The following is a 15,203-nucleotide window of genomic DNA, read 5'->3' as shown; positions in this document are numbered from 1 at the left end:
AGTGGGTGATCCATCATTTTTGTCTAACAAGTGCTTTCAAAAGTTATTACGTGTGCAAACGTCCTATGAATTGCAAATAAATGTTGGAGGTTCCCTTGTATAAGTAACTACGGTTGGAAAACAACAACAACAATCGAGCAACAAAAGCAAACTCTTAAATTATTATGGGCAGAAAGATGATTTATTTATTCCAAACCACTCGCAACAGTCAAACTTTATCAATAATACCTCCAAAGAGCGATCAAACCTAGTAGCTGTACATTAAAGGGAAGGCTTGTGGAGTCCGAATGTGGCCACGCCATTTGGGGCCATTTTGAGGCCGCACCATTTTGAGGCCGCGCCATTTTGTGACCACGCCATTTTGAGGCCACGCCATTTTGAGGCCGCGCCATTTTGTGACCACGCCATTTTGAGGCCGCGCCATTTTGAGGCGGCGCCATTTTGTGACCACGCCATTTTGTGCCACACCATTTTATGGCCACGCCATTTTGGGAATGATTAAACTTAGCTCCATCCTCCTTTGTCTAACGATCTGCCTCACCGTGGGGTCTTTATGAAATTTGGATCGTGAGGGGACGTGTCAGCTAGGGACCCTTCACCCTGCGCCCGACTCGCTCGGCCCCTGGAATTCGGGAGCTCGGTGGATATTGTCCTTATTATAATCTGATATTTCCAAACGTAGTTAAAGGATGGTTTTAGTGGCTTCGGTAGGTGCGCTGGCACGTGGCTTTGTGGTTGGTGTAGGGCTGTGGCCGTGTCTCTCGTGCGTGGGGGCGAGCAGCCCCGCGGACTTGGCTCCTGGGTGCAGAGGTGTCGCACGCGGAGATAAACCGAGCATCTGCTCCCTGGTAACTCTGTGTTGGGGGTTTTATGCCCCAGCCTATAATAAAAACTTTAATTTTATGAGTGATTTTTGCTGTGTTCTTGGATGTTTTGTTAGATAATACCTCCCTCCCTCCCGTGATTATCCTCGCCATAAGGGTGGTCTTTTAGTGTCAATATGTTTTGTATCAGCCCTCTTGACTGCTCTTTGTCTCGGGAGCACGTGGTGCGGCGCTGCTCAGCCATGACTTAATGCTTTGCAGAAACCACCTCTTCCCTTCTTGATTTCACTCGAGTCTGCCCATTCAAACCTTGAAAGAACCTTTCTTTCCCTTTGTAAATATGGCATAACCGTAACGGGTACTGCGAGGCGGGCTGTTGGATCCGAGGGGTAAAGGCTGCCTGGGGAAAAAAGAAAAAATAAAAAAAGAAAAAAGAAAAAAAGAAAAAATAAAAAAGGGATTTAGGGCTGGCAGAGAGTCTCAGCAGTCACTGGGCTCCCGTTCGAGTCCCAGCGCCGCTGGGGCAGCCCCAGCCTTGGTGGTGAATGGCGAATTCCCAATCAGGTGTAAATTCCATCATCACCTCGATGATGGGGGAATGTGCTCCTGGGCAAGAGAGCGGGGAGCCGGCGAGGGGCTCGCCGTGCCCGTGGTGGGACGGGGAGGGCGCGTGGGTGCTCAGCCCCCGAGGAGGGCTGCTCACACCTTCAGCCAGCCCGTGGAAGCCCGTTAAATCCCGCTTCCAGGAAGCGTGGGAAGCAGCGCGGGCGAGATTAGGAAGTTGATTTCCCATCGCCATCCTCAGCATGAAGAAGTGTTAATCCCTTTCTGTTGCGTATAAGCAGCAGTGCCTATTTTACATATGTAAACAGCACTAGGGAATGTGCTGAAGAGCCTCTAAAGCGCTCGGAGAAGCTGTGTATATCTGTTTCGATCTGTTAGACATCTATTTTTATTTTTTTTTTGTTAACAGGTAAAACAGAAAGAGGTTCATACTCGTCATATGGAAGAGACTCGAATTTACAGGGTTGCCACCAGGTAAGTGCAAGTCTACTCAGCAGAGAGACACTCTGAGAAATGAAGTTTTCTGCTTAAAGTTGGGCATCTTAGGGCCAGGCTCCATCAGAAACGGTGATGGCTGCAGGTGAAACGGGCTTTATGTGCAAACACAGGTTTCAAAGCTCCTGCCCGAGCCCTTCTAGCCAGGATACAGCTACTGGAGAGCGGTGGTGCTTGGGTTGACCTACCACCGCCCTAGCCAGAGCTGCTGGGAACTATTGATCTTGTCCCTCGCGACAATGCCGCAGCGTTTGGCACGTTGGGTCCTTCCCAACAGCGTGACTTCAGCTGTGGAAACCCACCGCAGAACTGGTGTGAGCCCCGAGCTGTGGATGGCTACCGCCATCAGTTCTAGTTTTCATAGAATCTGTACGATGTTGTGTGAAAACAAGGTTGTATTGAGGGATAAAAATGTCTGTGAAAATATGATTTGTTGTCCCTTTTTGTTTCGGAATTGTTTTTGGCTGGAAGTCAAGGCCAGCAGGCTAACAGCAAAGCCGTCTCAAGGGAAGCGTGCGTGAGCTAGAGAAAGAAGAGTACTTTAATTAAATAATAAAATGCCAATGTAATACAAAGGTATAGCGTGCGTGCGTGTGTGCCTCTCTGCACTCTGCATTTGCATACTTTTAAGTCTCCAGAGAAAGTCTGAGCCTAAAAATACTATCAATAGCCAAAAGTCTGCGCTTTGTTTCAAGACAATTGATTTTTTTAAAAGACACTTTCTTTTTAATTTCAGTAGCCATATTAATCGCGTGTTTAAATTCATTTTGTTCTTGAAGAGTGCTGGGCTTCCTTTCCTTTTCCTAAGCTTTGCACTTTGGAAAACTATTGAAAGAATTTAATAGCCTCCTTAATATTCAAAGCTTTATATTCTTCAAATCTGCCAGGAAAAAAAAACAAACCACCAACAATAAACCAGCCAAAATGCATATTATTTCCCTGTAGGAAAGGGAAATACTTGATCCCTTCTTTCCTCTGTCCGTGTTCTTTAATAATGCGGGGAAACGGTCTATTATGTTGTTGTTTGGGGTTTTTTTAAAACATTTATTGTAGAAAAATGACACCATTTGAGCAATTAAACAGCAATTTCTGTTGGCAGTGCACAGGCGTGTGCTGTCAGTAGTGTCTGGAGGCCGGGCTGTCGCGGCGTGAGCCTGGAGGGACGGCGAGGTTTGCTCTGTGGCCCCAGTGTTTGGGTACCCAATACCTTATAAAATTGCACTGGGTGACCAGGACATCAAGGTGGACCTCTGGAGGGGTTTAAGAAAAGCCTGGCCATGGCACTTAGTGCCCTGGTCTAGTTGCCATGGTGGTGTCAGGGCAATGGTTGGACTCGATGAGCCCAGAGGGCTCTTCCAACCTGATTGAGTCTGTGATTCTGTATGATGCTGCAAGTAAGGCAGGAATTGTTTCTTAGTTCAAAATGGCATCACACCTGAATAACTTACATGGTCTATAAGCCTTGTGCGTGGAGTCTTAATGCATCTCATCCTGTGGCCTCTTTGTGCCCACCCGTGTCTGCGAATATCTGCAGGGCACAGATGTGTGTTGTCTTTAATTTGGGAGGAAAAAGTTAATTTTAGAAACTAAGGGCAGAGGTGCGGCTGTAGGCTGGAGAAGAGAGTTTGCCATAGAGAGAATTTTTTCTGCAGCACCCTCAGCTCTGTGGCCCAGCCCAAGTGAGGTGGCATTTTGCACAGGCTCTCAGTGGTAGTGGAGAGTGACCTGGTTCCAGGGTCAAAAGACATGGCAACGACTCGGTGGGACGTTACTGCAGCGTCTCTGCGCCTGGGAGATGGAAACCCAGGCTGGTTTCCACCTCGTCTTTTCACACAGCACCAACCGACCGCCCGCAGTAGAAGGTCCACACGCCGCTCCTGCTCGCCAGGCTTCTCTTCTGGGCCAGAACGCTGGAGAGGACAAACCTGGAAGTGCCAACAAGCTCCAACTTCTTGGCGAGCTCCTTCATATTGCAGAAAAGAGAGGATAAGATCTAACGGGTGGTCCAAACCAGGGAGGTGCTGAGCACCGTAGCGCCGCTGCCTGTCCTCTGTGTCGGGGAGTACGGTCTGTTGGGATACTGGAGAAGATGTGTCACTTATTCCAGTGAACAAACCAACGGCTGGGGCTGTAGTGTGGGAGTTCGTGCATTTTTTTGCTGAATGATAGCAATGAGCAATCATTTTTTGGTGGACCAGTTCTGGAGTTTCCTCAGAATTCAGTTGGTGCAGATGTGGTCAGCTGTCTGGATGGATCCTTGACTGTATCTCCGTGGCAGTGCTCTGTGGTTGTGTAGGGTCAATGAAGAGCTGATGGAGAAAACCCTACCTACCCCCTCTCCTTTTCTGTGGTTTCCTTCATGAAAATTTGAGGAATATTAGGAAAATATTACCCAAAAAAGTGCAAATAATAAAAACTTCAATCCACGGAAGAGGGTCTGTCTTTCTGCCACATACATCCACTTTCTTGAAGTGCAGTGGAAAAGTGGATGAAGCAGATGACCCGTGCCCAGACAGAAAGGAGAAAAAGGATTTCTAAAATAAGAATCTCTCGAATTCCTGAAAGGTACAGAAGGAATAACGCTTAATGCCGAGGCTGGACCATCTGTTGTGTGTTCTCCAGGCTGCAGAACTATCAGAATCCACCCAATTATTAACAAGTAGGAACCTTCAGGCTTAAAAGAAAATTAAAAGCTCCAAGCCTACTGCAAGGTTTCTAGGCTGTGCTTTCACACGGATTGAGGAAGATTAGCTTATCTGGAGAGAAGATACTGAAGCAAAAGTGGGGAATTCTGAAGGAAATATTTGTGGGGATATTGTAGATCGTTGAGAATCCCCCGAAGCCCGGAGTTATCTGAGGGACTGGAGGAGTGGGAGTAGCTGTGTGAGCTCCTTTTGCCTAAACCCAGGAGGAGCAGGCAGATTTTGTTGATTTCTGAAAGGTAAATTGCTACCTCCAGATGTGATGCATTGCTCTCTGTAGATGAGTTCCTGGAACAATTAAGGAAAACTAAATACCTAACAATATTGAACTTGCTACCTATTAATCTTCTGGTAGGAAAAAAACCCAACAACCTCTCCTCACACAAATAGCAGCAGTGATCTGAGGTTGCCTCCCCGCGCTGCGTTCACACCAATGAGAGAAGAGGTCAGATACGCAGCAACCCATTTACTTCCAGATGATTTTTATTTCCGAGCCTGGGGCCCAATTGGGCTCTCCCTGAAAACCAGCGCAAATACAACACTGATGACAGTGGGAACGGAAGAAAGCTCATCTGGGGAACTATTTAATTCCATTAGAGAGAAGTCAGCGAAGAAACATGTACCGAAGTTGTTGTCAAGACACTTTTGAAGCACTGGCTTCATTGAAGTTAATGACAGAAATCTCATTTCATTCAGGGAAGTCAGGATTTTTCATGTTCTCTTAATTCTGTGCCATTTACCATTTCCCCAAAGATCAATTTTTTTTTTTATATTGTGCTGGGTTTACGGAGGATTAGTAAGGCAGGAGTATTAAAAAAAGCATACCTTTGATGTTGAGGTGTTGGAGCGAGTCCAGAGGAGGGGCGACCAAGCTGGTGAAGGGCCTGGAGGGTCTGAGCTACGGGGAATGGCTGAGGGAGCTGGGGGTGTTTAGCCTGGAGAAGAGGAGGCTCAGAGGTGACCTTATTGCAGTCTACAACTACCTGAAGGGAGGGTGTAGTGCAGTGGGAGTCGGCCTCTTCTCCCAGGCAACCAGCGCTAGCACAAGAGGACACAGCCTGAAGCTTGGCCAGGGGAGGTTCAGGTTGGCCATTAGGAAGCATTTCTTCTCAGCAAGGGTCATTAGCCATTGGAAGGGGCTGCCCAGGGAGGTGGTGGAGTCCCCATCTCTGGAGGGGTTGAAGAAAAGCCTGGCCATGGCACTTAGTGCCCTGGTCTAGTTGCCATGGTGGTGTCAGGGCAATGGTTGGACTCGATGAGGTCTCTTCCAACCTCATTGATTCTGTGATTCTGTGTTTATAAAATGCTGATAGTCCCTAGTGCAAGAAGATCTGGATACACAAAATACTATGAGTAGACTGATGGTAACGTGCTGCTTACGGTAGTGTGGCTCCACTAATCGGTTAATGGTCGAGGAGACCGACTCCGAGTAATCCAGAAATACTGCGCTTTTCTGAGCAATAGTTAATTTAAAAAATTGACAAATAAAGAGAGCTGTAAAATGAGCTTGATGGCCAGAAAACATAGACCAGAGATTTCCAAGGCAACGCACGCAGTTGTATGTGGGAATACATCAGACAGTCCTTTGAAAATTTGGATTATGCCTTTTTGGCAAATGCGTAGTAACAGATACTTAACTTTTAAGGTGTTTTAACTTGAAGCAAAATCCCCAAATCCTAAGATGACTTGTTTTTACTACTAAGTCTTTTAGAAAATGAGTCTAAATGTTGGTTTTGGATGTACTGATTTACTTGATGTTCAAGAAACACTCTCAGAGGCCAGTTGGAACCATCCCACTGTTAAAAGCTGACTCTGGAATGAAGTGTTAAGGTAAAAGCTAGTGGAGCTGTACAAGCTCAGCCAGCTTTTTTTTTGTTTTTTTTTTTTTAATAAAACACAACTGCTACCAAAATATAATAAACTTCATCCAGATTGAGACAGTATCTGCAAGCCTTCAGCTTGATTCATGACACCATGGTAAAGAGAAAGGCCAACTGCCGGAATGACACAGCCGGGATGTTTAACTTTGTTTTTATTGTAGCTTCAGCTCCAACGAGCAGCATCAACAAAATGGTTCCTTCGTGCATTTACAGTGCCGTAGGGTCCGAGGGCAGGACGCCCACACCTGCAGCAGCTCTGGGGCTTCCCAGGGTTTCCTGAGGGACAGTATCGGTAGCGATTTCTTCAAGGAAACCAGATCAGAAGGGAGTAGGCTCCGAGGTCTTGAGAAGTCAGAGGGATGCGGCTGACAGGACAGCATTTCTGCAGAGAACATCAATCAATCAACCAATCAATCAATCAATGAGGTTGGAAGAGCCCTCTGGGATCATCGAGTCCAAGCATTGCCCTGACACCACCATGGCAACTAGACCGTGGCACTAAGTGCCATGGCCAGTCTTGAATTGTTGCAACATCTCTAATGACATGGAGTCCAGCAAAGACAGAAGGGGAAAAAAAAAAAGCAGGAGGGATTATCTTTTTATCTGATACATACTTTTAAAAGGTCCTTCTTCAGTGCTTCGTTCAGCATGAGATTGAGACTAATGCATGTTCTGAAATCAGATTTAAGCCGCTAAAGAATAACTATTGCAAAAATAACCATGGTAGCACCACGCGGGGGCTTCCTGCATCTCGGGGACCTCGCTGGTGACCGCACGAGTGGTCATTTAAACGCTCTTGGTTTTCCTGAGTTTGATCAACACCACGTTGCTCATGAACATGAGGGCAAAGAATCTTTGCATTTTATTGGTATCGTATACAATAAGTTATTAAATTTCATCTCTGTAATCCACCTGCAGTAAAACAACAAAACATTACTGCTCTTCAGGACCGCGTGTGTGTGGTGCAGTGGTCCAGCCCTCCCTTCCAAACAGCTGCTTACGCATTTCAAGATCCATTGTAGATATTCCCCGGAGCCCCCCTCTAATAATCGAGACACATCTGCCATTGCAGTGTTAGAGGCATATGTAGTTTTATTGAAAACTATACCTGTATAGAAAAAAAATTAAATAACTCCTACCTCAATTAAATTGGCCAGCTACTTTTTCTGTACATCAGATTGCAGACCTCTGGAGACACAGCGAGTTCGTTTTATTCTTCGGTTACAAGTTACTTAGTATTTTTTTTGCTTAGTCAAATAACTAGGTTTCCTCCCATTGTGATGGCAAAATTCCTTTATCTATAATAATTTCTCCCTTCTTCCTCCCTATAAAACACATACAAAAGCTGTACTAAAGTGATAAAAGATACCTAATGTACCAAAGAATTTATGTTCCTACGAAATCTATTGTTAATCCATTTTTTGTGATTCGATATGCAACATAAATGCCCTTAACAAAAGCTCCAGCACTTTGTTATTTGCTTTTAAGTGTTAAAACACTTGGACTTCTTGACTGGGCAATAGGTACTCACCAGCCACGGATGCGACGTGCTCCGTAGGAAACACGGTACAAAATAGAATTACACCGTATCGTACCTATAGCCTTTGGCTGTGGTAAGTGCAAAAAAAGAGCTCCTCGCCCCTAGAGCCCAAGATTTGACACAGTTTCCCATAACGTCTTCATGAACAAGCTCAGGAAGTGTGAGGTAGAACAGACAGTGAGATGGAGTAAGAACTGGCTACACAATAGAGCCCAAAGAGTGGGAATCAATGGTGCCAAGTCCAGCTGGAGACCTGGAACTAGTGGAGTCCCCCAGGGATCAGTGCTGGGTCCAGTCCTGTTCAACATCTCCATCAACGACCTTGATGAAGGCACAGAGTGTCTTCTCAGCAAGTTTGCTGATGATATGAAGCTGGGAGGTTTGGCTGATACACCTGAAGGCTGTGCGGCCATTCAGCATGAGTTGGACAGACCGGAGAGCTGGGCAAAGAGGAACCTCATGAGGTTCAACAAGAATAAGTGCAGAGTCCTGCACCTGGGAAGGAGGAATAAAATGCACCGGGACAGGTTAGGAGGCGATCTGCTAGAGAGCAGCTCCGTGGAGAAGGGCCTTGGAGTCCTGGTGGACAACAAGTTATCCATGGGACAGCAATGTACCCTTGTGGCCAAGAAGGCCAATGGGATCCTGGGGTGCATTAAGAAGAGTGTGTCCAGCAGATGGAGGGAGGTCCTTCTCCCCCTCTACTCTACCCTGGTCAGACCTCACCTGGAGTATTGCGTTCAGTTCTGGGCTCCCCAGTTCAAGAGGGACAGAGATCTACTGGAGAGAGTCCAACGGAGGGCTACGAGGATGATGAAGGGACTGGAACAGCTGCCTTAGGAGGAAAGGTTGAGAGACCTGGGGCTTTTGAGTGTGGAGAAGAGAAGAATGAGAGGGGATCTGATTAATGGGTATAAATAGATGAGGGCTGGGTGTCAAGAGGAAAGGGGCAACCTCTTTTCACTTGTGCCCTGCGATAGGACAAGGGGCAATGGATGCAAGCTGGAGCACAGGAAGTTCAACCTCACCATGAGGAAGAACTTCTGTCCTGTGAGGGTTACAGAGCACTGGAACAGGCTGCCCAGAGAGGTTGTGGAGTCTCCTTCTCTGGAGACTTTCCAGCCCCATCTGGATGCGTTCCTGTGTGACCTGCCCTAGATTGGTCCTGCTCTGGGAGGGGGGTTGGACTCGATGATCTCCAGAGGTCCCTTCCAACCCCTCACATTCTATGATTTCTCCTCAGTGGTTACAGCTGTGCTAACCCCATGTGTAGGTATAGTCTTGCGTGTGGGGTAAGGAGATGGAGTAGGTGAACTCTGAATCTGGCTTTCCCTGAGTTCATCAGTACCCGTTCCTGCCCCAGGGACAAATGATCCATGTGAGTGGATAGAATCTGGCTACGTGAGGTCGGTGGCAGAAGTGCCGTTGAGTTCAGTGGGGCTGGGAAGGAGAATTTCACCTGGTAACTTCTATGGTAATTTATCAAAGATTCACCTCTGTCATTGTTTCTGCTCGAGCATCTCGCTTTGGGAGGTGGAATCATTGCTCCTGCTCCAGAAATTAGTTCTAGCGCCCATAAACCAGCCTCCTGTGATCATGGGCACATTGTGGACTTAATGTTTTTGATGTTACAGCACTAAAATAATGACAGAAGAGATAAAATTTCCATGTTAATCAAACGTATTAAAGGAACAGACTTAAGTTCAGCCGTCTGAATGGCTCATTTAGCAGAATTCCTCATGCATCCAGAAAGACACGGTTTCATTGTCCATATCCTAATTGAAGAAATGCTAAAACCCAACACTGCAATTTCGTGGTAAAAGGAGCGCTTTTCTCGTAGCCCTTTGGATCAAATGTTAAGCTGAGGACTATTTTGTTGGGAAGGGAGCATTCCAAGGGCACCTTTCTGGAGCTTATAACCTGGCAACAGAATAACACTGCGATCCGTAATGTGCAATAATAGGTTTGTGTTGTGGTTGAGTGCTAATAGGAGCTTGGTTTGCCTTCACACTCGCTGCACTCTGACTTTCTGTGCTGTCGTGGACGCAATAAAAAGGGGGGATGATGCTTGCCTACAGTGGCAGGTTGTGGGCTCGCTGTGCTGCACGTTACTGGTTCAGGTCTGGTTGATGGAAGATCTCCAGCAAAGTGGCAGGCTGTGCTTTGACTAATTCTGGCAATTTTCAGGACCCAGAATTGACTCCTGCGTGTCGTGGCGTACATGGATGGTAGCTGGGGCTGCTCCCCTTGGCATATAAGGTATGGTTTGGCAGGTTTTGCTGATATGAATGCATAAACCCTAAAAAGCAAAAAATTGGTCCAGTGGAACAGTAGCTGAAACCATTTCCATTGCATTCTTGGTGCAAACAGTGACATTTATCAACCATTCATGGCTTTCTCCAAAGACAACGCTCTCCTATGTAGCCATGTGTTCACGTCTCGGTGGTGAACAACCTGTTCTTTCCCTGGCTCCATTAATTAGCCATATTTGTAATGAGCCTTCTAGGCCTGGTAGATAATCCAGCTCAGCTCAGCTGCAAGGTAGAGACAGGGAGGTTCAGGTTGGACATTAGGAAGAACTTCTTCTCAGCAAGGGTCATTAGCCATTGGAAGGGGCTGCCCAGGGAGGTGGTGGAGTCCCCATCTCTGGAGGGGTTTAAGAAAAGCCTGGAGATGGCACTTAGTGCCCTGGTCTAGTTGCCATGGTGGTGTCAGGGCAATGGTTGGACTCCATGATCTCAGAGGGCTCTTCCAACCTGATGGATTCTGGGATTCTGTGACTCCTCTCGGACACACCTGATGGGTTTGTTAGCAGTGTGTTTGGCTGTCGGTGGCTTGTCTCACTCCTGTCCAGGCCATGGCTGGGCTCTCAGCGTCACCTGGTGCACACAGAAATAAAGAGATTATTTTCAATATGATTTTCTTCAGGTGACCCCCGTGTTTCTGAACGCGCCGATCTCCCCCAGTCGCCCCTTCGGTCGGATTTGCCGTACGCTGTCACATTGCTCATTTCCAACAGACCATTTCCAACAGCCTTTTTACTGCCCAGAAGTTCCTCCGCTCTCCCACCACCCCCTTCTGACATGTGGTTACCTGCTGCTTTGCAGGGGAATGAATAGCATCTTTAATCACACTTAATTACCGTGCGGCTGCAGCCAGGAACTTCACATCCAGAGCAGCTCAAGATGGAGAAACAAGATCCTTTACAAGCACAGACAGATAGAAATAATCGCTATTTTCAAAACACACGTTCCACAGAAAATTTAGCCAGGATCTATACTTTCTAAGGCAGCTATTAATTCGTTTCTACAAGTCATAAAATTTCTAGTAGCAGTTTAAGCCAGCTGTAAATTGTCCGGATCTCTCTGAGTTTCAAAACGTAGTGCATCTCTTGTTTACACTTTGCAAGGGCTAAGAATTATATTTTAGGTCATTCCAATACAGAAGGAAATAGTTCAGTACGTTTAGCCAGCAGATCGTTCTTGCTGCGTTGCCTGTGGGATTTCTTCTGGAATTTTCACCTGGTTTACTGCTTACTCTCTGGGAAGGTCCAGATAAACACAAGCCCACGATCTGTATATTTTTAAGAGCTTTCCCATTCCAGTAAACTCTCGCCACCTGATTTTCACAGAAAGCTCTTTAACTTTCTTCTTGTTAATCACTGGAGAAAAAAAGAAATACGTTTGCATGCCACTTGAAAGCTGCATGTGAGTATTGCAGTGTTGCTCCCTCGGTGGCTGGTGCCAGCCTGAGCCATCAGCACTGACCTTAGTGGTATTTTCCCTGTGGAAGAAGACACTCCCCATGCTTCTGTTGTTCTGTCATTTATCCCTTTGCTTCTTGGCTTAAAAAAGGAGCAATTACTTTTGACAAGTAGAGATTTTGGGGAATGGATGAGGGTATGAATCCTACGAGCTATTTACGGATGGAATAATTAAAAACAATGACTAAGTTCTGCCTAAAAAAAGAAAACCCTCTGATACCTCAGCCACACAAGCAGCATCAAATTCTCCCAGGCAACCAGCGCTAGGACAAGACACAGCCTCAAGCTTGGCCAGGGGAGGTTCAGGTTGGCCATTAGGAAGCATTTCTTCTCAGCAAGGGTCATTAGCCATTGGAAGGGGCTGCCCAGGGAGGTGGTGGAGTCCCCATCTCTGGAGGGGTTTGAGAAAAGCCTGGCCATGGCACTTAGTGCCCTGGTCTAGTTGCCATGGTGGTGTCAGGGCAACGGTTGGACTTGATGATCCCAGAGGGCTCTTCCAACCTCATTGATTCTGTGATTCTGTTAGGGCCTCCCAACTTATCTGACGGGTGTTGGTAGCTGAAACCCATGTTTTCAGCGTGGCAGTGCCCAAGTTGGGACTCCACATCTGTAGCCTGGGGGCCATCCACCAACGACTTAGCCATGCCTTGTGGTGTGTCTTTTCGCTTCCCCTTTCCTGTTTTGCTTGATTTTCGTTGTTCCCCTTTCACAGCCTTTTTTTTTTTCCCCCCATAACCGACGTGTGTTTTGCTGCAGTCTGTGGCTGGTGCTACAGTCGCTCTGGTTAGAGGGTGAGGGCTCCCTGTAGGGCTTGGACGTGTCCCTCACAGCTGGAGGAACAGGGCTCGAGCCCTTTCATGCCTCTAAAATGTTTAATTTATTCAGCTGCAGCCTGTGCTTCCATCGTGCCACCATCCTGCTCTGTCTTGTCACTTTGAAAAGTGCCGAACACGTCGTTGGTGCTTAACAAATAATAAATAATAGTAACCCAGCAGCCAGGTAGCTCTTTATGCCTTTGCAGCAGATGAGGTGCGTGTCTGCCAGGCATTCGTGTCTTGCTGCAGTATGTTTAGCAACAACGGAGAAGTTAATATTTTTATTTCCTTTTGAAGTTAATGACAGAATATAGCCATCTGTCTGCGTGGTTAGAGGGCTGTCTTGGGTTTTTTTAACTATTTCTTTCTTTGAAAATGGTTGTCAGGATCTAGGTTGCCCTGGTCTAGTTGCCATGGTGGTGTCAGGGCAATGGTTGGACCCGATGAGCCCAGAGGGCTCTTCCAACCTGAGGGATTCTGTGAAAACTTTTTTTCTACAATACAGCTCACCTGGGTAGTTCTCTGTCTCTTTTTAAGAACCTTTAATTTATCTTTAATTTTAAGAACCTCAGAGAAAGGTTTTGTGAGGCCATCTTGTGTCACCAAGGAGAGTAACCCATGTCTTACTCTCTGCCTACGTCTTGTTGGGAACAGAGCTCCTCTGCCTGTTTCTAATGCCCTCGCAGTGACTGTTGGCCAACACACTACTCAGCAGTTGCATCCTGCTTCCCTGCTCCCCTTTTTTTAAACCTTAGGCGTGGAAGAATGAGAACTTTCCATGAATCCTCACTCTTTTCTTTTTAATATGTACTTCCAGTATTAAATCAATCATTTTTAGAAGTTTTATTCCATGACGACCAGTCTTGGATAGGCTTTGCGAAATGATTGATTCCTAGCTCAGCTTTGGAAGACTCGTGAGAAACTACATGTGCAGTTAGTGCAAGTCACCACTCTGCTCTCCTGGCAGCCTCAGCAAGAGTTTTGTAGCAGTTACATCCTTCTTCATCCCCGGGCACGAGATGCTGGAGTCACATATGGAAATTTCTACCGCTTGTCATGTTTTCTGGGCACATGGCACATCCTGATATCGTAACGAGGGATTTGACGCGATCGTACACGTGGGGAGCAGCACAGACGGTTGGGGATTGCAGATGTACAATAGGTTTCTAGTTACTAGAATCTTATCCTGAAGTTATATGGATTTACACGTTTTGTTATGTAACTTCTCCTGGCTCTTTGCTTTCTTTTCTGCCTCATTCCTTTATCAGCTCAGTTGCTCTGAGATACCTGGTATGTATTTTCGTAGGACGTTAAGTGAGCTCAAGAACAAAACAGCATCCCTGATTTTCTCTTCAGCCTGGTATTTCTTTTCTGTAGAGTAATTCAGCCTAGTGACTTTGATTTATTAAAAAAATTATTTCTTTCAGATAAATTAATTACGCATTTTGTGACGACTTTTGTCCCTAGTATTAGGCTGAAGTGGTGGTGCCATCCCTGCGGAGCTCTACTCCGCATCAGCTCGTTTCTGCGTCTTTTGACCATGCGAGTGTTATTGTGTCTTGTGTTAGTGCTGTGAGTGCAACCTGGAGTAAAGGACTACGTAAAGAAGGCACAGGAGAAGGCCCAGAGGGACGCGTGTCCCCATGCATCCCTTACTGGTGTGTTTAAATCAGCCCCAACCCACACGGGCACTTGCTTTGGCTGGATGGGTCGTGCTGGATTCCCAGTAGGGCAGAGCGGGAGCAACGCTTCTCTCTGCAGCGCAGGCAAGATAAAACGTCACCTCTACAATAGTAGAGATCCTCCTCCACCTCTGTGGAACCCTAGGTGAGACTAACCACCATGAGTGCCTGCACAGCCGTCGGGACCGAATCGGGCACCGTAGCTTTCGCGTTAAATGAGCTTTTGAATTAAATGAGCGTGCCTCTATTTACAGACACGTTGCTCCTCCCTGTATTTGCGCAGGTTTCTCAATATATCTGCTTAAATTTGTAGGATAGGGATGATCCCAAGCACAAACACAAGCGTCCAGCTCTGGGGCCCCAACAGAAGAAGGACACGGAGGTGCTGGAGCAAGTCCAGAGGAGGCCACGGAGATGCTCAGAGGGCTGGAGCCCCTCTGCTCTGGAGACAGGCTGAGAGAGCTGGGGCTGTTCAGCCTGGAGAAGAGAAGGCTCCAGGGAGACCTTCTAGCACCTTCCAGTGCCTGAAGGGGCTACAGGAAAGCAGGAGAGGGGCTTTTTACAAGGGCATGGAGTGACAGGACGAGGGGGAACAGTTTTAAACTGAAAGAGGGGAGATTGAGATGAGATATTAGGAAGAAATTCTTTGCTGTGAGGGTGGTGAGACCCTGGCCCAGGTTGCCCAGAGAAGCTGTGGCTGCCCCCTCCCTGGCAGTGTTCAAGGCCAGGCTGGATGGGGCTTGGAGCAACCTGGTCTGGTGGAAGGTGTCCCTGCCCGTGGCAGGGGGTTGGAACTGGATGGGCTTTAAGGTCCCTTCCAACCTAAACCGTTCTGTGATTCTCCGCTCCGGCTCACTGAAATACCACCTTGTTATATTTTCACCTGTGTCAGCATAAAAAGGTGCTTTTTTTTATTCCCCTTCCAATTTCTCATAGCA

At 46.9% G+C, this 15,203-nt stretch overlaps 1 protein-coding gene across 15 annotated transcripts in view; it reads left to right on the top strand.

The window, feature by feature from the left end:
* The window catches only part of TCF4 (transcription factor 4), a 189,356-nt gene that overhangs the window by 87,794 nt on the left and 86,359 nt on the right, over positions 1-15,203 (top strand). For all 15 annotated transcript variants that reach the window (XM_068424368.1, XM_068424379.1, XM_068424378.1 and 12 more), the window contains one exon: positions 1,798-1,862. In XM_068424368.1, the coding sequence (XP_068280469.1) occupies positions 1,798-1,862 (65 nt within the window). The remainder of the gene's footprint in view (positions 1-1,797; positions 1,863-15,203) is intronic.

This window comes from Nyctibius grandis, assembly GCF_013368605.1.
Source record: "Nyctibius grandis isolate bNycGra1 chromosome W unlocalized genomic scaffold, bNycGra1.pri SUPER_W_unloc_2, whole genome shotgun sequence".
NCBI classification, from domain to species: domain Eukaryota; kingdom Metazoa; phylum Chordata; class Aves; order Nyctibiiformes; family Nyctibiidae; genus Nyctibius; species Nyctibius grandis.
The sequence above is the reverse complement of the archived record's forward strand: the minus strand, read 5'-3'. Positions and strand labels throughout refer to the sequence as shown.